The sequence below is a fragment of the Oncorhynchus mykiss genome, chromosome 15 (assembly GCF_057628025.1).
Source record: "Oncorhynchus mykiss isolate SJ-2025 chromosome 15, ASM5762802v1, whole genome shotgun sequence".
Classification (NCBI taxonomy): domain Eukaryota; kingdom Metazoa; phylum Chordata; class Actinopteri; order Salmoniformes; family Salmonidae; genus Oncorhynchus; species Oncorhynchus mykiss.
The window spans coordinates 13,160,029-13,186,565 of record NC_143036.1 but is presented as its reverse complement, the minus strand read 5'-3'; the positions used below and the strand labels follow the sequence as shown (position 1 = coordinate 13,186,565).

Sequence of the window (26,537 nt, the reverse complement as noted above, 5' to 3'; positions counted from 1 at the left end):
CAGTGTCCGTCCATCCACCCGTGCGTCTGTCCGTGTGCGTCCGTATGTCTGAGTGTGTATTACCCCAGCTCTATGAAGGAGGCTTTGAGGCTGTCCAGAGGGGCGTGGGAGAGAGACAGGGTTGTCATGACGTCCTCTAGAAAACCAACCAGCAGCTTACGATCCTCATCCTGGTGGAACACACACGTACGTTGCACGTTACACACACACACACACACACACACACACACACAGACGTTACACACACAGACGTTACACACACAGACGTTACACACACAGACGTTACACACACAGACTATGCTGAGTGTCAGTTGTTTTTTTGTTGTTGTTTATTTCAACAAAATGTAACATTCATGAAGAGCTCATGTTCATCTGAATAAACAAACATGTTTACCAACATCACAAGGTTAAATCACTATTGAAGATTTCATCTTAAAATCAGCCAGGGGAAATGGAACTTGTTTTGTGCAACAGGGAGTGGCAATTGAACACGAGCGTCACATTAATTGTATTGGACAAACATTTCTGTCCTGTCGATCTAACAGTGTTGATGTGTTATACTGGACTCACTCAGTTTTCCACCATAAAGCAGAAATCGGACAAAAAGAGTAGAACCAGATCACCTTCTTTTACACTATGATTTGACTATTAGATGTTCAATGTCTCTTTAAAATAAAATAAAAAAGAAATAGTTTCACCTTATTAAAAGGAGAATTCAGTTTAAGCAACAAGGTTGACCTTAGAATGAGGGACAGCTAGAGGGATTAATAACATAAATAAAAAAACTATCCTGTTCAGAAACGACTTTGTCAAAGCAACAAAATAACTAGGGCCTGACAACGATGGTGAAACATGGAGAGATGTTGTGGTTGAGTGGGTTACATTCTTCCTAGACGTAACAGAGGATTCACGCAGGTGTCATAATGCACTGTTAGCATTTTAGCAAGTCTCCCAAGTCTCCCTTCATATAGAAGCACCTGATTCATTGAATTTTCCATGTGGTCTATACTAAAGAGCACTTAATTTAATATAACAGGCTTTTTAAAAATTCTATTTTGGGCACAATTTCTACCTAAAATATGAAAGTGGAACGACCAAGTTATTAGAAAGATGGATCACTGTCCCGATGCACAAAACCCCACTTGTTTACCTGATTGTAGCATGTCAGTACACCTGTAGCATAGACTGGAACTGTAGCCTTGGTGAGAATAGCATTCCCGGTTAAAGCATCTAGGAGAGAGAGAACAAACACTGGAGAAAGTGACATACGACCGTGTAATTTATTTCCACTTCAGTAGGTTTACAAGACAAGACCCAAACAAAAACACACGGCAGAGGTATTGGCACCACGCGCTCGTTTAAACTTCGGAAATAGTCAGAGGATGAGGAGAGACAAGGAAACACCCAATCCTACTAATCCCAATAAAACAGATTGTTTACGAAAGGTGTGTGTGTGTCTTCCACTTACCAACATTCTCTTCAGAGAGCCGTAGGATCTCCTGGAACTGTGGTTTTACCTGAAAGAGAGAGGACACCCCGCTATAGTCAGCACCAATGTAATGAATCGGAAAGTGCAGATTGTGTCCAGCACGAGGCCAACAGCAGACCAGTACACATTCTTACCTTGGTGTTCGTGAAGATCTTGCCAAACGTACGGCAGAGTCTCCAGAAGAAGCGCGAGAACTCATGGACACACGTAGTGGAGGTTACAGTAATACCACCTACTATCTCTATCAGCTGGGGAAGACTGGAGACAGGGGGGGGTCAGGATTATGTGTGCGTGCCAGCATACATGTGTGTATCTGTGTGTGTGCTTTTGTATATACACTACATGACCAAAAGTATGTGGACACCTGCTCGTCAAACATCTTATTCCGAAATCATGGGCATCAATATGGAGTTGGTCCCCCCATTGCTGATATAACAGCCTCCACTCTCCTGGGAAGGCTTTCCACTAGATGTTGGAACATTGCTGCTATAACAGCCTCTACTCTTCTGGGAAGGCTTTCCACTAGATGTTGGAACATTGCTGCTATAACAGCCTCCACTCTCCTGGGAAGGCTTTCCACTAGATGTTGGAACATTGCTGATATAACAGCCTCCACTCTCCTGGGAAGGCTTTCCACTAGATGTTGGAACATTGCTGCTATAACAGCCTCCACTCTTCTGGGAAGGCTTTCCACTAGATGTTGGAACATTGCTGCTATAACAGCCTCCACTCTTCTGGGAAGGCTTTCCACTAGATGTTGGAACATTGCTGCTATAACAGCCTCCACTCTCCTGGGAAGGCTTTCCACTAGATGTTGGAACATTGCTGCTATAACAGCCTCCACTCTCCTGCGAAGGCTTTCCACTAGATGTTGGAACATTGCTTCCATTCAGCCACAAGAGCATTAGTGAGGTCAGGCACTGATGTTGGGTGATTAGGCCTGGCTAGCAGTCTGCATTCCAATTCATCCCAAAGGTGTTCAATGGGGTTGAGGTTAGGGCTCTGTGCAGGCCAGTCAAGTTCTTCCACACCAATCTAGACAAACCATTTTTGTATGAACCTTGCTTTGTGCATGGGGGCATTGTCATGCTGAAACAGGAAAGGGCCTTCCCCAAACTGTTGCCACAAAGTTGGAAGCACAGAATCATCTAGAATGACATTATATGCTGTAGCATTAAGATTTATTTTACTGGAACTAAGTTGCCCGAACAATGAAAAATAACCCCGGACCATTATTCCTCCTCCACCAAACTTTACAGTTGGCACTATGCATTGGGGCAGGTAGCGTTCTACTGGCATCCACCAAACCCAGGTCTGTTCGCCGGACTGCCAGATGGTGAAGAGTGATTCATCACTCCAGACAATGTGTTTTCACTGCTCCAGAGTCCAATGGCAGCGAGCTTTACATCACTCCAGTCGACGCTTCACATTGCGCATGGGGATCTTAGGCTCGTGTGCGGCTGCTCAGTCATAGAAAACCATTTCATGAATCTCCCGATGAACAGTCATTGTGCTGACGTTGCTTCAAGAGGAAGTTTGGAACTCGGTAGTGAGCGTTGGAACTGAGGACAGATGATATTTACGTGCTACGTGCTTCAGCCTTTGGCGGTCCCGTTCTGTGGGCTTGTGTGGCCTACCACTTTGTGGCTGAGCCATTGTTTCTCCTAGATGTTTCCACTTCACAATAACAGCACTTACAGTTGACCAGGGCAGCTCTAGCAGGGCAGAATAACAGCACCAAGGCAGCTCTAGCAGGGCAGAATAACAGAACCAGGGCAGCTCTAGCAGGGCAGAACAACAGCACCAGGGCAGCTCTAGCAGGGCAGAACAACAGCACCAGGGCAGCTCTAGCAGGGAAGAACAACAGCACCAGGGCAGCTCTAGCAGGGCAGAACAACAGCACCAGGGCAGCTCTAGCAGGGCAGAACAACAGCACCAGGGCAGCTCTAGCAGGGCAGAACAACAGCACCAGGGCAGCTCTAGCAGGGCAGAAATTTGACGAACTGACTTGTGGGAAAGGTGGCATCCTATGACGGAGTGACGTTGAAAGTCACGGAGGCCTTCAGTCAGGCCATTCTACTGCTAATGTTTGTTGGCTGGAGTGCCTTTGGGTGGTGGACTATTCTTGATACACATGGGAAATGAGCGTGAAAAACCCAGCAGCGTTGCAGTTCTTGACACAAACCGGTGAGCCTGGCAACTACCACCATAGCCCGTTCAACGGCACTTACATCTTTTGTGTTGCCTATTCACCCACTAAAATGGCACCCACACACACAATATATGCTTTAATTATCTTACTGCTTAAAAATCCTTCTTTAACCCGTCTCCTCCCATTCATCTACACTGGTTGAAGTGGATTTAACATCAATAAGGGATTATTGCTTTCACCTGGATTCACCTGGTCAGTCTGTCATGGAAAGATCCGGTGTGTTCCTAATGTTTTGTCCACTCAGTGTACATGTGTGTGTAGTGTATAGACCACTCACAGTTGATTGACCACCCACAGCAGACTGTCCCAGCCCGTAGTGCCCTCATGTTCTAGCTGGTAATCGTAGAGGATGAGGAGGCCGCTCAGCATCTCCCGGCTGCCCACGACAGTCGCTACATCCTGAAGAGGAGACGCTGGCCGAGGGAACCGCGTCACTGAGGGGTCAAACAGGAGTCATAGGTTAGGGGTCAGAATATGGTAGTCAGAACATAGCAAGGTTACTGGCTTCCAACTTCCTGTGTGTTTCCTACCCTCTATGGGGGGGATGTCTCCCTGCAGGGTGAGCCTGTGTGTTTCCTACCCTCTATGGGGGGGATGTCTCCCTGCAGGGTGAGCCTGTGTTTCCTACCCTCTATGGGGGGGGATGTCTCCCTGCAGGGTGAGCCTGTGTGTTTCCTTCCCTCTATGGGGGGGATGTCTCCCTGCAGGGTGAGCCTGTGTTTCCTACCCTCTATGGGGGGGGGATGTCTCCCTGCAGGGTGAGCCTGTGTTTCCTACCCTCTATGGGGGGGATGTCTCCCTGCAGGGTGAGCCTGTTTTTCCTACCCTCTATGGGGGGGATGTCTCCCTGCAGTGTGAGCCTGTGTGTGAAGGGAGCGTTCTGGAGCACCACAGAAAACAGAGGAGGGATGAGAGACTGGAGGGCCGACAGGAACATGTGGAGCTTGTGTTCATCAAGACCATGTTCACCCTGCTTGGGGGTTGCGGGGTGGGTAGAGAGAGTAAAATTGGAGAGAGAGAAAGAGGGAGCAAGAGAGAGAGACAGAGAAATGAAGAGCGACAGAGAGAGAGACAGAGGAGAGTTAGAGCTTCTCCATCTAGACTGATCAACCTTATTGATCCATTGAGATCAAAAGCACATTTTTCTTACACATGTCAAATAACCAAAGCCCTGTGGGACTACCTACCTTGAGAAGTTTCTCTATGCGGGCCAGCAGAGAGGGGATGAGAGTGGTCTGGAGGATTCCCAGCTCTGTGGTCCAGGCAGCGAATGCTGGGATGAACACCTGGTGGATAGCACTGACCACCCTCTCCGATGGGTCACCGAGGGACAACAACATCAACTCAAAACCCTGACCGCAACATGAACACAACACAACCACAGTTCATTTAACCAAACACAAGACCGGTTATAAAAGCCTTTTTCTAACGCACGTATACACACACACACACCTGGGAGTACTTGTCAGGGTCGTCGATGTATCCCATGATGATAGCGAGGCTTTTGACCACGGCCTCTCTGACCATGTCTGCCTTGTCTTCAGCCAGCATCTGCTGCAGCATGGACAACACCAGGGAACTACGGATCTCCTTCTGTTAACACAAACACATAGGCAGAGTGAGAACACACACTCAGCTACACGTGTGTGTGTGTCTAACAGGCAGATAAGCTGTGTGATAACATGAGTTTAAGTACCGGTGTGTGTGTATGTATGCGACAGAGAGAGACAGATCGTGTATGTATGTGACAGAGGGAGACAGATCGTGTGTGTGCGCGAGTCTTACAGGCAGGTAAGATGCTAAGGCTCCACAGGCCTCTGCTACCAACAACCTCCTCTCTGAATACTTATGGTTGATCTGGAGGGAGAGGGAGAGGGAGAGGGAGAGAGAGAGAGAGAGAGAGTGTCTGATCACAGCTAAACTACATTGATCCTCAAAAGAATAGACATGGAAACAACCACACATTCACAGCCCAGTAAGATGTACAACATCAACAATGAATACAGCATGCAGACCTGATGGCATCCTAAATGAGATTCTCAAACACACTAGATCAAAATTTCTACTGGCTATATTAAAACGGTTTAATTTGATCCTGAGTGTAGGTTATTTCCCTGACATCTGGAATCAAGGCCTCATAACCCCAATCTTTAAGAACGGAGACAAATTTGACCCCGACAATTACAGAGGCATTTGTGTGAACAGTAACCTGGGGAAGGTTTTCTGTAGTATTATAAATGTAAGAGTTCTAAAATTCCTTAATCAGCACAATGTCTTGAGTAAAAGCCCAACTGGATTAATACCAAAACATTGCACGACTGATCATATTTACACCCTACACACCCTGATAGATAAACATGTCCACCAAAATAATACCAAAATATACACTTGCTTTATCGACTTCCAAAAAGCATTTGATTCTATTTGGCATACAGAACTGTTCTACAAAGTTATTGAAAGTGGTGTAGGAGGTAAAACATGACATAATTAAATCAATGTATACTGGCAATATTGGCAAGAAAATAACATAATTCTTTAACCAGGGGTGGGGCCTTCGTCAGGGTTGCAATCTGAGCCCTGCACTCTTCAATATTTACATCAACGAATCGGACACTATTCTAGAAAAATCCTCAGCCCCTGGTGTTAGTCTCCACAATTCAGAGGTTAAATGCCTACTCTTCACAGATGACCTATGCCTTCTGTCACCCACAGCACATGGCCTACAGCAGAGCCTGGACCTGCTAGAGCAGTACTGCCAGACCTGGGCCTTGGCAGTAAACCCCCACAGCACATGGCCTACAGCAGAGCCTGGACCTTCTATAGCAGTACTGTCAGACCTGGGCCTTGGCAGTAAACCCCCACAGCACATGGCCTACAGCAGAGCCTGGACCTGCTATAGCAGTACTGTCAGACCTGGGCCTTGGCAGTAAACCCCCACAGCGCATGGCCTACAGCAGAGCCTGGACCTTCTATAGCAGTACTGTCAGACCTGGGCCCTGGCAGTAAACCCCCACAGCACATGGCCTACAGCAGAGCCTGGACCTGCTATAGCAGTACTGCCAGACCTGGGCCTTGGCAGTAAACCCCCACAGCACATGGCCTACAGCAGAGCCTGGGCCTGCTATAGCAGTACTGTCAGACCTGGGCCCTGGCAGTAAACCCCCACAGCACATGGCCTACAGCAAAGCCTGGACCTGCTATAGCAGTACTGTCAGACCTGGGCCCTGGCAGTAAACCCCCACAGCACATGGCCTACAGCAAAGCCTGGACCTGCAATAGCAGTACTGTCAGACCTGGGCCTTGGCAGTAAACCCCCACAGCACATGGCCTACAGCAGAGCCTGGGCCTGCTATAGCAGTACTGTCAGACCTGGGCCTTGGCAGTAAACCCCCACAGCACATGGCCTACAGCAGAGCCTGGGCCTGCTATAGCAGTACTGTCAGACCTGGGCCTTGGCAGTAAACCCCCACAGCACATGGCCTACAGCAGAGCCTGGGCCTGCTATAGCAGTACTGTCAGACCTGGGCCCTGGCAGTAAACCCCCACAGCACATGGCCTACAGCAGAGCCTGGACCTGCTATAGCAGTACTGTCAGACCTGGGCCTTGGCAGTAAACCCCCACAGCACATGGCCTACAGCAGAGCCTGGACCTGCTATAGCAGTACTGTCAGACCTGGGCCCTGGCAGTAAACCCCCACAGCACATGGCCTACAGCAGAGCCTGGACCTGCTATAGCAGTACTGTCAGACCTGGGCCCTGGCAGTAAACCCCAAAAATACTAAAATAATGATTTTCCAGAGAAGATCCAGATCCCAGGGAATTAGACCAAAGTTCACAATTGGTACAAAATATATAGAGTACTGCGCACACTACAATTACTGAGGTTTAAAAATAAGCTCAACTGGACACCTTAATGAGGCAGTGAATGAATTGAGAGAGAAAGCATGCAGGGCATTCAAATACCAAACAAATTCAAATACCTGTGGGGTCCAAATGCAAAACAAGATTTCATCAAATGGGACAAACACCCCATTGAAACCTGCATGCAGAGTTCTGTAAGATTCTCCAACCCTCCCCTGGGCACAGTGCTATATTAACACAGACCCTCCCCTGGGCACAGTGCTATATTAACACAGACCCTCCCCTGGGCACCCTCCCCTGGGCACAGTGCTATATTAACACAGACCCTCCCCTGGGCACAGTGCTATATTAACACAGACCCTCCCCTGGGCACAGTGCTATATTAACACAGACCCTCCCCTGGGCACAGTGCTATATTAACACAGACCCTCCCCTGGGCACAGTGCTATATTAACACAGACCCTCCCCTGGGCACAGTGCTATATTAACACAGACCCTCCCCTGGGCACAGTGCTATATTAACACAGACCCTCCCCTGGGCACAGTGCTATATTAACACAGACCCTCCCCTGGGCACAGTGCTATATTAACACAGACCCTCCCCTGGGCACAGTGCTATATTAACACAGACCCTCCCCTGGGCACAGTGCTATATTAACACAGACCCTCCCCTGGGCATGGAACAGTGCTATAAGAGCACACTTCCCCAATGTCAAGAGAGAGGGTATTGGCCCAGGGTGGAAACTCAGAATACTAGACATTGAAGAAATAGAAACAACCTCTCAACGTGTACAAGTCTGGAACAGTAATGGTGCAGGGCCTCCTCTAGCAGATCCAGCAGGACTTTTACGGGATCAAAGACAGAGCACAGCAGGACAATATCTCTCTCTGTGACGAATCCACCATCAGTCTGATCAACTCATCAAACAGTCCTGTATACGAGGATAGTCTCCCCCCTGCACTGAACACACCTCTTCAAACTGTCCTGCAGACGAGGATAGTCTCTCCCTGTAGACGAGGATAGTCCCCCCCCCCAGCACTGAACAACACACCTCTTCAAACTGTCCTGCAGACGAGGATAGTCTCCCCCCTGCACTGAACACACCTCTTCAAACTGTCCTGCAGACGAGGATAGTCTCTCCCTGTAGACGAGGATAGTCCCCCCCCCCAGCACTGAACAACACACCTCTTCAAACTGTCCTGCAGACGAGGATAGTCTCTCCCTGTAGACGAGGATAGTCCCCCCCCCCCTAGCACTGAACAACACACCTCTTCAAACTGTCCTGCAGACGAGGATAGTCTCTCCCTGTAGACGAGGATAGTCTCTCCCTGTAGACGAGGATAGTCCCCCCCTGCACTGAACACACCTCTTCAAACTGTCCTGCAGACGAGGATAGTCTCTCCCTGTAGACGAGGATAGTCCCCCCCCCTAGCACTGAACACACCTCTTCAAACTGTCCTGCAGACGAGGATAGTCTCTCCCTGTAGACGAGGATAGTCTCCCCCCAGCACTGATGACACCTCTTCAAACTGTCCTGCAGACGAGGATAGTCTCTCCCTGTAGACGAGGATAGTCCCCCCCCCTAGCACTGAACAACACACCTCTTCAAACTGTCCTGCAGACGAGGATAGTCTCTCCCTGTAGACGAGGATAGTCCCCCCCCTGCACTGAACACACCTCTTCAAACTGTCCTGCAGACGAGGATAGTCTCTCCCTGTAGACGAGGATAGTCCCCCCCCCTAGCACTGAACAACACACCTCTTCAAACTGTCCTGCAGACGAGGATAGTCTCTCCCTGCAGACGAGGATAGTCTCCCCCCAGCACTGAACACACCTCTTCAAACTGTCCTGCAGACGAGGATAGTCTCTCCCTGTAGACGAGGATAGTCCCCCCCCCCAGCACTGAACAACACACCTCTTCAAACTGTCCTGCAGACGAGGATAGTCTCTCCCTGTAGACGAGGATAGTCCCCCCCCCTAGCACTGAACAACACACCTCTTCAAACTGTCCTGCAGACGAGGATAGTCTCTCCCTGCAGACGAGGATAGTCTCTCCCTGTAGACGAGGATAGTCCCCCCCTGCACTGAACACACCTCTTCAAACTGTCCTGCAGACGAGGATAGTCTCTCCCTGCAGACGAGGATAGTCTCCCCCCAGCACTGAACACACCTCTTCAAACTGTCCTGCAGACGAGGATGGTCTCTCCCTGCAGACGAGGATAGTCTCCCCCCAGCACTGAACACACCTCTTCAAACTGTCCTGCAGACGAGGATAGTCTCTCCCTGCAGACGAGGATAGTCCCCCCCCCCTAGCACTGAACAACACACCTCTTCAAACTGTCCTGTAGACGAGGATAGTCTCTCCCTGCAGACGAGGATAGTCTCCCCCCAGCACTGATGACACCTCTTCAAACTGTCCTGCAGACGAGGATAGTCTCTCCCTGCAGACGAGGATAGTCTCCCCCCAGCACTGAACACACCTCTTCAAACTGTCCTGTAGACGAGGATAGTCTCTCCCTGCAGACGAGGATAGTCTCCCCCCAGCACTGATGACACCTCTTCAAACTGTCCTGTAGACGAGGATAGTCTCTCCCTGCAGACGAGGATAGTCTCCCCCCAGCACTGATGACACCTCTTCAAACTGTCCTGTAGACGAGGATAGTCTCTCCCTGTAGACGAGGATAGTCTCCCCCCTAGCACTGATGACACCTCTTCAAACTGTCCTGTAGACGAGGATAGTCTCTCCCTGCAGACGAGGATAGTCCCGTCCCGTCCCCCCCCAGCACTGATGACACCTCTTCAAACTGTCCCGTAGACGAGGATAGTCTCCCCCAGCACTGAACACCACACCTCTTCAAACTGTCCTGCAGACGAGGATAGTCCCCCCCAGCACTGAACACACCACACTGAGAGGGATACATTCACAGAGCTGGAGAGAGACATGGTGGAGCTCAGAGAGCTAGTCCACACAATCCAGATAGAACAAACCCACAAAACAGACCAGCACAACAACACCCCCCCCCCCCCCCCCCCCCCCCCCACAAGACCCAGAGGGCAGAAGGTGGAGATGGACGACTGTCTAAGAGAGTTGGCTGCTCTACGGACTGAGGTGAAAGAACTTAAAGAGGAGCTAGAGGAACACACGGCCCAGCAAAACAGCAGTGAAGGAGAAGGGAGAGGAACACACGGCACAGCTAACAGCAGTGAAGGAGAAGGGAGAGGAACACACGGCCCAGCTAACAGCAGTGAAGGAGAAGGGAGAGGAACACACGGCACAGCTAACAGCAGTGAAGGAGAAGGGAGAGGAACACACGGCCCAGCTAAATGTAGTGAAGGAGAAGGGAGAGGAACACACGGCACAGCTAACAGCAGTGAAGGAGAAGGGAGAGGAGCACACGGCCCAGCTAAATGTAGTGAAGGAGAAGGGAGAGGAACACACGGCACAGCTAAATGTAGTGAAGGAGAAGGGAGAGGAGCACACGGCACAGCTAAATGTAGTGAAGAAGAAGGGAGAAGAGCACACAGCACAGCTAAATGTAGTGAAGGAGAAGGGAGAGGAACACACGGCACAGCTAAATGTAGTGAAGGAGAAGGGAGAGGAGCACACGGCACAGCTAAATGTAGTGAAGGAGAAGGGAGAGGAGCACACGGCACAGCTAAATGTAGTGAAGGAGAAGGGAGAGGAACACATGGCACAGCTAAATGTAGTGAAGGAGAAGGGAGAGGAGCACACGGCACAGCTAAATGTAGTGAAGGAGAAGGAACACACGGCACAGCTAAATGTAGTGAAGGAGAAGGGAGGGGAACACACGGCACAGCTAAATGTAGTGAAGGAGAAGGGAGAGGAACACATGGCACAGCTAAATGTAGTGAAGGAGAAGGGAGAGGAACACATGGCACAGCTAAATGTAGTGAAGGAGAAGGGAGAGGAACACACGGCACAGCTAAATGTAGTGAAGGAGAAGGGAGAGGAACACATGGCACAGCTAAATGTAGTGAAGGAGAAGGGAGAGGAACACATGGCACAGCTAAATGTAGTGAAGGAGAAGGGAGAGGAACACACGGCACAGCTAAATGTAGTGAAGGAGAAGGGAGAGGAACACACGGCACAGCTAAATGTAGTGAAGGAGAAGGGAGAGGAACACATGGCACAGCTAACATCAGTGGAGGAGAAGGGAGAGAAAGCTGACGTGACAGAGAGCAGGACACTCCCCAAGAGAAGCGGAACTAGAAATTGTGCTCCTCATTGACTCAAATGGCAAAAACATTCAAGAAAATTTTTTCTTGAAACTTTTTCCCAAACACAAAGTGGCTCAGCTCTGGTGCCCAAACACTAGGCATGCCCTGGAGCTGTTGACAGGACAGACTAGGGGCCCACAGCCACATCATAACTCACACAGGCACAAATGACCTGAAGGCCCAGCAGGAAAGAGTGGCCACAGCACTCAAGGGAGTGATTTAAAAAGCTTCTTCCACTTTCCCCAAAGAACAAGTGGTTCCACCACCATGAAAATACATTCACCTTGCCACCATACAGTGGGAGAATGCAAGCATTTCCAAGGTCTGTACCTCAAAACCTAATGTATACCTGCCCACCACTCCACCCTGGACTTGAACAGCTTTTATGACCAGGTCCACCTCTACAAGGCAGCAATCCCAACTTTTGCCAAGACCCTGAAGGACGTCACCCTCAACCGCAGCCCCAGCACCTCACACAGGAGCAACAGAGCAACGGACACCCCACCCAGACCAGCAAGACACCCTCCCAGACCTGCAAGACCCACTCCCGAAGGACCTGCACCGAGAGAACCGATGCCAAGAGGACCTACAGCCAGACCAAAGCTTCACTCGGGCTCCTGAGTGGCGCAGTGGTCTAAGGCACTGCATCTCAGTGCTAGATTCATCACTACAGAGCCTGGTTCGATTCCAGGCTGTACCACAACCTGCCATGATTGAGAGTCCCATAGGGCAGCGCACAATTAGCCCAGCGTCATCTGGGTTAGGGGAGGGTTTGGCCGGGGTAGGCCGTTTGTAAATAAGAATTTGTTCTTAACTGACTTGCCTAGTTAAATAAAGGTTAAATAAAATAAATAAAAATTCAGCCACACCCCAATCAGCTGAGACCACCCCAAACAAACCCCAGCCACACCCTATATAGGCCCCCCCAGATGAGACCTATGCCCCTTCTGTCCCCCCTGCAGCAAGGACCTCAACATGACAGCAGGACATATGCCCAGGCCGTGAGCAGAGCAACAGGCCCAACCCCCACTAATACACCCCCCCCCCCCAAGCCTCATCCTGCGACCTAAGAGGTCTGTATCAGATGCTCAACGTGCTCTGCTCACACCTACTGTGACCTAACCCACTCTATTAAATTAATCAAAACAGGAACATTTTACATCTGGCTAGAAATTAATCAGGAAATGATACCAACAGAGAAAAATGTCCTCCTGTGTGATACCTATATCCCCTCATTAGAATACCCATACTTTATTGAAGACAGCTTCTCCATCCTAGAGGGGGAGATCAATAATTTCCAGACCCAGGGACATGATCTAGTCTGTGGCGACATAAATGCCAGAACTGAACAAGAACCCGACACCCTCAGCACACAGGAGGACAAACGCCTACCTGGAGGTGACAGCATTCCCAGCATTCCCTAACCAACAAAAATGGGTCACAACTCCTGCAGCTCTGTTGCATGCTGGGTATGTACATAGTTCATGGTAGGCTTCGAGGGGACTCCTACGGAAGGTACACCTACAGCTCATCCCTTGGCAGTAGTACTGATTACTTTATCACTGACCTCAACCCAGAGTCTATTAGAGCGTTCATAGTCAGCCCACTAACACACCTATCAGAGCACAGCAAAATCACAGTCTACCTGAACAGAGCAATACTCAATTTTGAGGCATCAAAGCCAAAGAAACTGCACAAAATGAAGGACAGTAGCGTAGAAACCTACCAAAAAAACTATTAGGCAATAACAAATTCAAAGAGAAAACAAGACACTCACAGCCAACGTAAAAATACACCATTCCAACATGGATACTCAGGGAAAACAGGGCGATGAAGGAGACGCTACTAGACATACAAAGTTGTAGTATGTGTGAAAATATTTTTTTTTCTGGTATTCCTGAGGACGCATCCAATAATCCAGAGGGCGCGATCAGAGAATTCATGAAATTCGCATTGAAACTTCCTATATAGACTCTAAACAAGGTGGCTTTCCAACGGGTACACAGACTTGGAGCTCGGAGCAACATGACCAATGGTCCCCGACCTATCATCGCCAAATTTGAACACTACCAATAAAAGGAGCTGATCAAGAGCAGAGGAAGGGAGCTTAAAGGGACCAAATTCAGTCTCAATGACCAAGGGAGATAAACAAACGTTGTAATAGACTGTATCCGGTACAAAGACCGCAATGGATGGATGGTAGGCGTGCCTTTCTCATTGTGGACTAACTCTTTATAGATGGACAGCTATTCCCGAGACAGCTCCACAACACTGTGGCTGTACTAAATTCTACAGGGACTTCAGGTTACAAAAAACTGTTTAAAATATGTGAACACTATGAAGTGGATATGAACACACACGTACTCAACTACATGCTTGCTTACACATGTGGACTTATACATACACACACCTGACCTCGCTCTCTTCTCTCTCTAATGTCGAGAACTGTTTTATAATTTAATGTGTTTATTTTTTGTTTATCTTTTTTATATATTTGTCTACAAGTTTATAACAAGCAAGGGGAAGATATCAGAATAGGGGCATTGGGGAATAATAACATATTGTACGGAATACATTTGTCCTGTAGTGAAGCCGTCTCTAGAGTAATGCAAGGTCTCTTTCGATCATGTGAAACGTCAATTCCTATGGAAATGCTGAGGTGTGTTTTTCAATTATGTTAAAGGTAATTATGATGCAACTATGATGGTGATACGATATTGATTATAATTATGAATATTAATGCTATACGCACTACATGTCACACGCATAGACACTCAAACATGCAAACTGGCAGTTAATATTCATTTGGACATCACACATTATAGTCTTACTCTTATACAGACATCATACACACTCTCATTATATCATATCCAATATCATACACAGCAACCTACTCAGATTTGTTACACACATAATTTGTCTCAATTTTCTAACATCTGTGCATTGACTCACAGGCAAACAGGCAAGGGAATAAAACAAATATTGCTAGAACCTATTTCTTGAACTATCAGACATTTGAAAGCTCTAATTTTGACCTTCATAATACCTCTGATGGCAGTAACTTTACAAGCACTAATTATGGTCAATTTAGCCTGAGAATAGTATCTAGTTATGGTAAGGGGTGAAATAAGTATAGCTAGTTATAATTGTAACGGTTTGGCAGATTATAAAAAAAGATGATCAGTCTTTACATGGCTAAAAGAAAAGGAATATAACATTTACTGTTTACAGGAAACTCAATAAATCCTTAGATGAAGCTGCGTTTAAAAAGGAAAGGGGTGGTGAAATACTCTTCTGTCATGGACAAAGGAACTCAAAGGGTGTGATGATATTAATTAACAAACATTTTGATCTGAACGTGCAAATAATCAGGAATGATTCACAAGGAAGGTGGATTCTTTTGAATATGAAAGTGGACGGAGAAGAGATTTGGCCCATTAATCTATATGGTCCAAATCAGCATGATCCACACTTCTTCGAAAACATTTATACCAATTTATTGAACTTACAGGCAACAAATTATCTAATCATTATGGTAGGAGACTATAACAGTGTTAAGTACCTCAATGGACCGTAAAGGTAATCAGTTTGTAGAGTATCATCACCGTGCCCTTAAGGAAATCACAAATAGTATGGACACATTAGAAATAGTGGATATTTGGAGACTAAAAAACCCAGACCTAGTGAGATATACATGGAGGAAACTTAATCAAGCTAGTCGTCTTGACTACTTTCTTGTCTCTTTCAAAGGTTAAAAAAGTTAATAGGAGAAAGACAGAATGCGATCGGATCATCATCTAATTGGTATTCACATAACTCTTATAGATTTTCCACGTGGACGGGGATATTGGACATTTAATCGAAGTTTACTGGAGGACAACTTATTTTTAACTAAGACAAAATATCTAATAACTGAATTTTTCCAGTATAATATAGGTTCAGAAAACCCCCTTAATGTTTGGGATATGTTTAAATGTACCTTCAGGGGTCATTCAATTCAATATTCATCAATAATAAGAAAGCAGTTTCTGGCTAAAGAGACAAGACTAACAAGGGAAATCCATGAACTAATAGTACAGGTAGATAGAAATAAAAACAATACTACAGAGATACAAAATAAGTTGGAAGAAAAACAAAAAGAACTGGAGGAACTTATTCAAGAACGATCTAATGTAATCTATTACAAAAATAAAGCAAACTGGATGGAATATGGAGAAAAATGCCCAACATTCTTCCTGAATCTCCACTACAGGAACGCTAACAAAAATAATTTCCAGAAACTCGTTACTGAAGACGGAGTCATCTATGATTTTCCAAATGATATTTTAAGAGGAAGCTAATTATTTCAGGTAGATGTTCTCTTTTTCGTCTCATCCTCTCCCACTGAATGAAGATTACGGTAAGGAATTATTTTCAAATAATATAAAAAATGGAAAATTAACAAAATGTACAGAAAGATCAGTGTGAAGGCCAAATTACAGAGGAAGAACTTTGAGGCTATTAAATCGTTTCAGTCTGGAAAAACCCCAGGGCTTGATGGCGTACCGGTAGAGGTATATCAAGTATTTTTTAATATACTAAAAGCTCCATTATTAGATTGTTTTAACTACTCCTATAGAAATTGTAATCTGTCAGGTACTCAGCAGGAAGGTCTGATTTCTCTATTATTTAAACAAGACCCAGATGGCAAATATAAAGACCCGGTCTATCTAAAAAACTGGAGGCCCCTACCACTTCAATGTTGTGATGCAAAAATACTAGCAAAATGCATAGCACTCAGAATTAAAAGGGTTTTTACCAGGTATTGTTCATCCTGATCAGACAGGTTTTTTACATGGACGATACAGTGGAGATAATATACGACAACTACTAGAAATAATAGAACATCATGAAACATATAAGAAGCCAGGACTGGTATTTATAGCAGATTTTGAAAAGGCAATTCTTAAAGTAATACTGGATTTGATTTATAAATGCCTGGATTTTTTTGATTTCAGTAATTCACTTATTAAATGGGTCAAATGTATAGCACAGGTGTAAAATAGTAAATAACAGCTACTTCTCAGAGAGTTTTGAATTGTCAAGGTGTTAAACAAGGGTGTCCGCAGTCACCATATCTATTCGTTATGGCCATAGAAATGCTAGCTATTAAAATCAGATCCAATAACAACATTAGAGGATTAGAAATCCAAGGCTTAAAAACAAAGGTGTCCATGTATGCCGATGACTCCAGTTTTATATTAAGTCCTCAAGCTAGATCCCTGCAATGTCTCATTAAAGATCTAGATAACATTTCTGTACTCTCTGGACTAAACCTAATTATGATAAGTGTACAGTATTACATATTGGATCCGTAAAAAAAAAAAAACTTTTACATTACCTTGCAGCTAACCTATAAAATGGGCTGATGGTGAAGTAGGAGAGAAAGAGAGAGAAAGGGAGGAAGGAGTAGATACCTGTTCCCAGCATTGTGGTAGGAGTTCAGCCTCAACTCTGGTAGGACCAACATGTCTGGCAAACGCCACACAACCTGTTAGGATCATCCGCCTATAGACATACATACACAACCTGTTAGGATCACCTACCTACAGACACAACCTGTTAGGATCCTCTACCTATATACATACAGACACAACCTGTTAGGATCCTCTACCTATATACATACAGACACAACCTGTTAGGATCACCTACCTATATACATACAGACACAACCTGTTAGGATCACCTACCTATATACATACAGACACAACCTGTTAGGATCACCTACCTATATACATACAGACACAACCTGTTAGGATCATCTACCTATAGACACAACCTGTTAGGATCACCTACCTATAGACACAACCTGTTAGGATCACCTACCTATAGACACAACCTGTTAGGATCACCTACCTATAGACACAACCTGTTAGGATCATCTACCTATAGACATACAGACACAACCTGTTAGGATCACCTACCTATAGACACAACCTGTTAGGATCACCTACCTATAGACACAACCTGTTAGGATCACCTACCTATAGACACAACCTGTTAGGATCATCTACCTATAGACATACAGACACAACCTGTTAGGATCACCTACCTATAGACACAACCTGTTAGGATCACCTACCTATAGACACAACCTGTTAGGATCATCTACCTATAGACACAACCTGTTAGGATCACCTACCTATAGACATATAGACACGACCTGTTAGGATAACCTACCTATAGACACAACATGTTAGGATCATCTACCTATAGACATACAGACACAACCTGTTAGGATCACCTACCTATAGACATACAGACACAACCTGTTAGGATCACCTACCTATAGACACAACCTGTTAGGATCACCTACCTATAGACACAACCTGTTAGGATCACCTACCTATAGACACAACCTGTTAGGATCACCTACCTATAGACACAACCTGTTAGGATCACCTACCTATAGACACAACCTGTTAGGATCACCTACCTATAGACACAACCTGTTAGGATCACCTACCTATAGACACAACCTGTTAGGATCACCTACCTATAGACACAACCTGTTAGGATCACCTACCTATAGACACAACCTGTTAGGATCACCTACCTATAGACACAACCTGTTAGGATCACCTACCTATAGACATACAGACACAACCTGTTAGGATCACCTACCTATAGACATACAGACACAACCTGTTAGGATCACCTACCTATAGACATACAGACACAACCTGTTAGGATCACCTACCTATAGACACAACCTGTTAGGATCACCTACCTATAGACACAACCTGTTAGGATCACCTACCTATAGACATACAGACACAACCTGTTAGGATCACCTACCTATAGACATACAGACACAACCTGTTAGGATCACCTACCTATAGACACAACCTGTTAGGATCACCTACCTATAGACACAACCTGTTAGGATCACCTACCTATAGACACAACCTGTTAGGATCACCTACCTATAGACACAACCTGTTAGGATCATCTACCTATAGACATACAGACACAACCTGTTAGGATCACCTACCTATAGACACAACCTGTTAGGATCACCTACCTATAGACACAACCTGTTAGGATCACCTACCTATAGACACAACCTGTTAGGATCACCTACCTATAGACACAACCTGTTAGGATCACCTACCTATAGACACAACCTGTTAGGATCACCTACCTATAGACACAACCTGTTAGGATCACCTACCTATAGACACAACCTGTTAGGATCACCTACCTATAGACACAACCTGTTAGGATCACCTACCTATAGACACAACCTGTTAGGATCATCTACCTATAGACATACAGACACAACCTGTTAGGATCACCTACCTATAGACACAACCTGTTAGGATCACCTACCTATAGACACAACCTGTTAGGATCACCTACCTATAGACACAACCTGTTAGGATCACCTACCTATAGACACAACCTGTTAGGATCACCTACCTATAGACACAACCTGTTAGGATCACCTACCTATAGACACAACCTGTTAGGATCATCTACCTATAGACATACAGACACAACCTGTTAGGATCACCTACCTATAGACACAACCTGTTAGGATCACCTACCTATAGACACAACCTGTTAGGATCACCTACCTATAGACACAACCTGTTAGGATCACCTACCTATAGAAACAACCTGTTAGGATCACCTACCTATAGACACAACCTGTTAGGATCACCTACCTATAGACACAACCTGTTAGGATCATCTACCTATAGACACAACCTGTTAGGATCACCTACCTATAGACACAACCTGTTAGGATCATCTACCTATAGACATACAGACACAACCTGTTAGGATCACCTGCCTATAGAAACAACCTGTTAGGATCACCTACCTATAGACACAACCTGTTAGGATCACCTACCTATAGACACAACCTGTTAGGATCACCTACCTATAGACACAACCTGTTAGGATCACCTACCTATAGACACAACCTGTTAGGATCACCTACCTATAGACACAACCTGTTAGGATCATCTACCTATAGACATACAGACACAACCTGTTAGGATCACCTGCCTATAGAAACAACCTGTTAGGATCACCTACCTATAGACACAACCTGTTAGGATCACCTACCTATAGACACAACCTGTTAGGATCACCTACCTATAGACACAACCTGTTAGGATCACCTACCTATAGACACAACCTGTTAGGATCATCTACCTATAGACACAACCTGTTAGGATCACCTACCTATAGACACAACCTGTTAGGATCACCTACCTATAGACACAGCCTGTTAGGATCACCTACCTATAGACACAACCTGTTAGGATCACCTACCTATAGACACAACCTGTTAGGATCACCTACCTATAGACACAACCTGTTAGGATCACCTACCTATAGACACAACCTGTTAGGATCACCTACCTATAGACACAACCTGTTAGGATCACCTACCTATAGACACAACCTGTTAGGATCACCTACCTATAGACACAACCTGTTAGGATCACCTACCTATAGACACAACCTGTTAGGATCACCTACCTATAGACACAACCTGTTAGGATCACCTACCTATAGACACAACCTGTTAGGATCACCTACCTATAGACACAACCTGTTAGGATCACCTACCTATAGACACAACCTGTTAGGATCACCTACCTATAGACACAACCTGTTAGGATCACCTACCTATAGACACAACCTGTTAGGATCACCTACCTATAGACACAACCTGTTAGGATCACCTACCTATAGACACAACCTGTTAGGATCACCTACCTATAGACACAACCTGTTAGGATCACCTACCTATAGACACAACCTGTTAGGATCACCTACCTATAGACACAACCTGTTAGGATCACCTACCTATAGACACAACCTGTTAGGATCACCTACCTATAGACACAACCTGTTAGGATCACCTACCTATAGACACAACCTGTTAGGATCACCTACCTATAGACACAACCTGTTAGGATCACCTACCTATAGACACAACCTGTTAGGATCACCTACCTATAGACACAACCTGTTAGGATCACCTACCTATAGACACAACCTGTTAGGATCACCTACCTATAGACACAACCTGTTAGGATCACCTACCTATAGACACAACCTGTTAGGATCACCTACCTATAGACACAACCTGTTAGGATCACCTACCTATAGACACAACCTGTTAGGATCACCTACCTATAGACACAACCTGTTAGGATCACCTACCTATAGACACAACCTGTTAGGATCACCTACCTATAGACACAACCTGTTAGGATCACCTACCTATAGACACAACCTGTTAGGATCACCTACCTATAGACACAACCTGTTAGGATCACCTACCTATAGACACAACCTGTTAGGATCACCTACCTATAGACACAACCTGTTAGGATCACCTACCTATAGACACAACCTGTTAGGATCACCTACCTATAGACACAACCTGTTAGGTAGATGATCCTATAGACACAACCTGTTAGGATCATCTACCTATAGACACACAGACACAACCTGTAGTTAATAAACACACACACACCATCAAGATCATCTATGATCATCAGTCTAGAAACACAGAGATAACAGCTAGGTATAAAAACCGACACCTCTGTTCGTCGTCAGGTCTCTTGATGAGGTTGAAGAGGATGTGAAGGAGCTGGTCTCTCTCTTTAGGCTCCGGGTGGAGACATGCTGTACACAGGATGAGAGGAATCAACTCCTAGAGAGACAGAGGGATGGAGAGAGAGAGAGAGCGGGATTAGAGAGGTATATGAGAGAGAGAGAGAGAGAGAGAGGGATGGAGAGAGAGACAGATGGAGAGAGAAAGAGGGATAGAGAGAGAGAGATGGAGAGAGAAAGAGGGATGGAGAAAGAGAGAGAACAGGATTAGAGCGGTATATGAGAGAGAGAGAGAGAGAGAGAGAGAGAGAGACAGACAAGAGAGAGAGAGGGATGAGAGAGAGAGGGATATTAGAGAGGGATGGAGAGAGAGAGAGAGAGGGATAGAGAGAGAGAGAGAGAGAGAGGGATTAGAGAGGTATATGAGAGAGAGAGAGAGAGAGAGAGAGAGAGAGAGAGGGATTAGAGAGGTATATGAGAGAGAGAGAGAGAGACGAGAGAGAGAGACGAGAGAGAGAGAGGGATGGAGAGGGATATGAGAGAGGGATGGAGAGAGAGGGGGATTAGAGAGGGCTATAGAGAGAGAGAGAGAGAGCTGGAGAGAGGGATGGAGAGAGAGGAATAGAGAGAGAGGAATAGAGAGAGAGAGAGGGATGGAGAGAGAGAGAGGAATGGAGAGAGAGAGGGATGGAGAGAGAGAGAGAGAGAGAGATGAGAGAGAGAGAAAGGGATGGAGAGAGAGATTGATGGAGAAAGAGGGGAATGGATAGAGATCAGCTTGGAGTTGTGGCTCTTTGGTTTAAGCAGGGGGCGGGGCAGTCAAACAGCACAGAAAGGGTTTGCAGGCCAGGGGTGGGTGTGGGGGGCAAAGGTTAAGAGAGAGGGAGTTTAACAACAACACTGTAATCCTCAACAGAAACAGAACGATGGTCAAATGAACTGGAAAAGATGTGCAGTTATGTACATCCATGTATCAATGTCTCATGGTTTTATAATATGAATGACTGGTACCCCTTGGTTTAGACCAAGTTACTACTGAACAGTAAAGGTCGTGTGAAGTTCATAGGAGAACCAGCCTGGAGAGAGAGAGAACAAAAACTAAAGCATAGTTCCAGGATGGGACGGGCAGACAGCACTGCCTCATGGTCAAACTGTGGTTAGCTCTACTTTCCTGCCGCACACACAACCAAATTAGAGAGAGAGGATACACTGTTAAAAACACAGTTCAAAATATTGATTTTCTTTTTTGAAACCAGCAGGGTTTTCCAGCAAGGTTTCATATTTTTCCTGCTGAGTGTTGGCAGAACAACCAAATGAAACTAAAGACGGTCTATAGTGAGAGGGGCTGGGGAATGGAGGGGGAGACCTGAAATGATTCCCTCAGCGTACACTGGATGTCTGTAGATGCTGAGTACAACTGTCATTCATTCAAATACATATATGATGTGCTTCACACTCAACACAAGCCCCAGAGACAGATTAACAACTGTTGTGATGTGTGTTCACCAACTGTTAGAGAACATTCTAATTTGAATTTGAGCGAGACAGTTAACCCCAGAACAACTTCTCCCTGGGCGACTATTAAGGCAGCCCACCGGGAGGGGGGGGGGTTGGGTAAAATGTGGAAGACACATTTCGGTTGAATGCATTCAGTTGTGCAACTGACTAGATATCCCTTTCCCCACTTCAACCTTGTTCTATTCCAGAACCAGTGAACCCTATATGACATTGTTCTATTCCAGAACCAGTGAAGTCAAACCTATATTTAAACCAGGGGTGGCCAACTACAACCTATCGCAGAGCAACACCATGGTAACATATTTAAACCAGGGGTGGCCAGCTAGGACCTATCGCAGAGTGACACCATGGTAACATATTTAAACCAGGGGTGGCCAACTAGGACCTATTGCAGAGCGACACCATGGTAACATATTTAAACCAGGGGTGGCCAACTAGGACCTATTGCAGAGTGACACCATGGTAACATATTTAAACCAGGGGTGGCCAACTAGGACCTATTGCAGAGCGACACCATGGTAACATATTTAAACCAGGGGTGGCCAACTACGACCTATCGCAGAGCGACACCATGGTAACATATATAAACCAGGGGTGGCCAACTACGACCTATTGCAGAGTGACACCATGGTAACATATTTAAACCAGGGGTGGCCAACTACAACCTATTGCAGAGTGACACCATGGTAACATATTTAAACCAGGGGTGGCCAAATAGGACTTATTGCAGAATGACACTATGGTAACATATTTAAACCAGGGGTGGCCAACTACGACCTATTGCAGAGTGACACCATGTTCAGTGCAAATTAAGTCATTTTAGACTATTGAGATGCAGCCCAGTCACTTTAATAATGTTTACATTACTCATATCACATCTACAGTGAGGAGAACAAGTATTTGATAACCTGCAAAATCGACAGTGTTTCCTACTTACAACGCATGTAGAGGTCTGTCATTTTTATCATAGGAACACTTCAACAGTGAGAGACGGAATCTAAAACAAAAATCCAGAAAATCACATTGTATGATTTTTAAGTAATTCATTTGCATTTTATTGCATGACATAAGTATTTGATACATCAGTAAAGCAGAACTTAATATTTGTTACAGAAATCTTTGTTTGTAATTACAGAGATCATATGTTTCCTGTAGTTCTTGACCAGGTTTGCACACACTGCAGCAGGGATTTTGGCCCACTCCTCCATACAGACCTTCTCCAGATCCTTCAGGTTTCGGGGCTGTCGCTGGGCAATACGGACTTTCAGCTACCTCCAAAGATTTTCTAATGGGTTCAGGTCTAGAGACTGGCTAGGCCACTCCAGGACCTTGAGATGCTTCTTACGGAGCCACTCCTTAGTTGCCCTTGCTGTGTGTTTCGGGTCATTGTCATGCTGGAAGACCCAGCCACAACCCATCTTCAATGCTCTTACTGAGGGAAGGAGGTTGTTGGCCATGATCTTGCGATACATGGCCCCATTCATCCTCCCCTCAATACGGTGCAGTCGTTCTGTCCCCTTTGCAGAAAAGCATCCCCAAAGAATGTCGTTTCCACCTCCATGCTTCACGGTTGGGATGGTGTTCTTGGGGTTGTACTCATCCTTCTTCCTCCAAACACGGCGAGTGGAGTTTAGACAAAAAAGCTATTTTTGTCTCATCAGACCACATGACCTTCACCCATTCCTCCTCTGGATCATCCAGATGGTCATTGGCAAACTTCAGACGGGCATGGACATGCGCTGCCTTGAGCAGGGGGACCTTGCGTGCGCTGCAGGATGTTTGAGACTGTGGTCCCAGCTCTCTTCAGGTCATTGACCAGGTCCTGCCGTGTAGTTCTGGGCTGATCCCTCACCTTCCTCATGATCATTGATGCCCCACAAGGTGGGATCTTGCATGGAGCCCCAGACCGAGGGTGATTGACCGTCATCTTGAACTTTTTCCATTTTCTAATAATTGTTGTTGCAACAGTTGTTGCCTTCTCACCAAGCGGATTGCCTATTGTCCTGTAGCCCATCCAAACCTTGTGCAGGTCTACAATTTTATCCCTGATGTCCTTACACACTCTGGTCTTAGCCATTGTGGAGAGGTTGGAGTCTGTTTGATTGAGTGTGTGGACAGGTGTATTTTATACAGGTATAGAGTTCAAACAGGTGCAGTTAATACAGGTATTGAGTGGAGAACAGGAGGGCTTCTTAAAGAAAAACTAACAGGTCTGTGAGAGCCGGAATTCTTACTGGTTGGTAGGTGATCAAATACTTATGTCATGCAAAGGGTATATAACAAAGTATTGAGATAAGTATTTGGTCAATAACAAAAGTTTATTTTCCACCATAATTTGCAAATAAATTCATTAAAAATCCTACAATGTGATTTTCTGGATTTTTTTCTCCCTCATTGTCTGTCATACTTGAAGTGTACCTATGATGAAAATTACAGGCCTCTCATCTTTTTAAGTGGGAGAACTTGCACAATTGGTGGCTGACTAAATACTTTTTTGCCCCACTGTATAAGTATTGATTGTAAAGAGAACAGGTGGCAGGCAGTTTTACTGTTACACTAATTCAGTCAGTCATCAAAGTCAAGCGTCTTTTGTTCCTAGTCACGTGTCCATGGTGTGGAGAGTGTAGAACTTAAAAGGTGTGTCTTTGAGCTGGCAGTGGGAGGCCTACAAACAGTAGGAGCACAAAGGTGTGTGTGTGTTGATTCTGGCTGTCTAACGGACACAGAACAAAGTCCATACCCCCTGCCACCGAGGCAGAACAATCTCTTTTCTTCATCTTGTTTTTCCTACATTTTTGGTGGGAAGCCAGATTCTTCATAACTGTCAGTAGATCAGTAAAACAACAACTGTGATATGCAAATCACATGGACTGTGTGGTGAGCCCACCTGACTCCACCAACCATTCCTCCGCACACACCACAGTGTCACACACAAACACACCACAGTGTCATACACAAACACACCATAGTGTCACACACAAACACACCACAGTGTCACACACACCACAGTGTCACACACACCACAGTGTCACACACAAACACACCACAGTGTCACACACAAACACACCACAGTGTCACACACAAACACACCACAGTGTCGCACACAAACACACCACAGTGTCGCACACAAACACACCAGTGTCGCACACAAACACACCACAGTGCCACACACAAACACACCACAGTGCCATACACAAACACACCACAGTGCCACACACAAACACACCACAGTGTCACACACAAACACACCACAGTGTCGCACACAAACACACCATAGTGTCACACACAAACACACCATAGTGTCACACAAACTCACACACCACAATCTCATAGATGAGTCGAACCATAGCGGACTTCAACAAGCAATAGACTAAAGGTGTCCACATGCTCCCAGTCAAAACGGTTTGGTAGAGTTTGTGCGTACAGTTGACGTTGGAAGTTTACATACACCTTAGCCAAATACATTTAAACTCAGTTTTTCACAATCCCTGACATTTAATCCTAGTAAAAATTCCCTGTCTTAGGTCAGTTAGGATCACCACTTTATTTTAAGAATGTGAAATGTCAGAATAATAGTAGAGAGAATGATTTATTTC

At 45.7% G+C, this 26,537-nt stretch overlaps 1 protein-coding gene across 11 annotated transcripts in view; it reads right to left on the bottom strand.

Annotated features, from left to right (window-relative positions):
- Nucleotides 1-26,537, bottom strand: part of LOC110489591 (RAB11-binding protein RELCH homolog) — a 76,722-nt gene that overhangs the window by 19,359 nt on the left and 30,826 nt on the right. For 6 of the 11 annotated variants that reach the window (XR_005036042.2, XM_036943713.2, XM_036943716.2 and 3 more), the window contains 11 exons: nucleotides 21,411-21,523; nucleotides 17,259-17,349; nucleotides 5,487-5,558; nucleotides 5,154-5,294; nucleotides 4,889-5,053; nucleotides 4,527-4,674; nucleotides 3,979-4,135; nucleotides 1,624-1,747; nucleotides 1,469-1,517; nucleotides 1,151-1,230; nucleotides 64-170 (listed from right to left, as the gene is read on the bottom strand). Coding sequence is in view for 10 of the 11 variants with exons in the window: in XM_036943713.2 (XP_036799608.2) it covers nucleotides 64-170; nucleotides 1,151-1,230; nucleotides 1,469-1,517; nucleotides 1,624-1,747; nucleotides 3,979-4,135; nucleotides 4,527-4,674; nucleotides 4,889-5,053; nucleotides 5,154-5,294; nucleotides 5,487-5,558; nucleotides 17,259-17,349; nucleotides 21,411-21,523 (1,247 nt within the window). In the remaining variant the exon portion in view is untranslated. Of the gene's footprint in view, nucleotides 1-63; nucleotides 171-1,149; nucleotides 1,231-1,468; nucleotides 1,518-1,623; nucleotides 1,748-3,978; nucleotides 4,136-4,526; nucleotides 4,675-4,888; nucleotides 5,054-5,153; nucleotides 5,295-5,486; nucleotides 5,559-17,258; nucleotides 17,350-21,410; nucleotides 21,524-26,537 lie in introns of those variants that run through there. The other 5 variants (XM_036943714.2, XM_090199259.1, XM_090199258.1 and 2 more) reach the window with 2 other exon arrangements.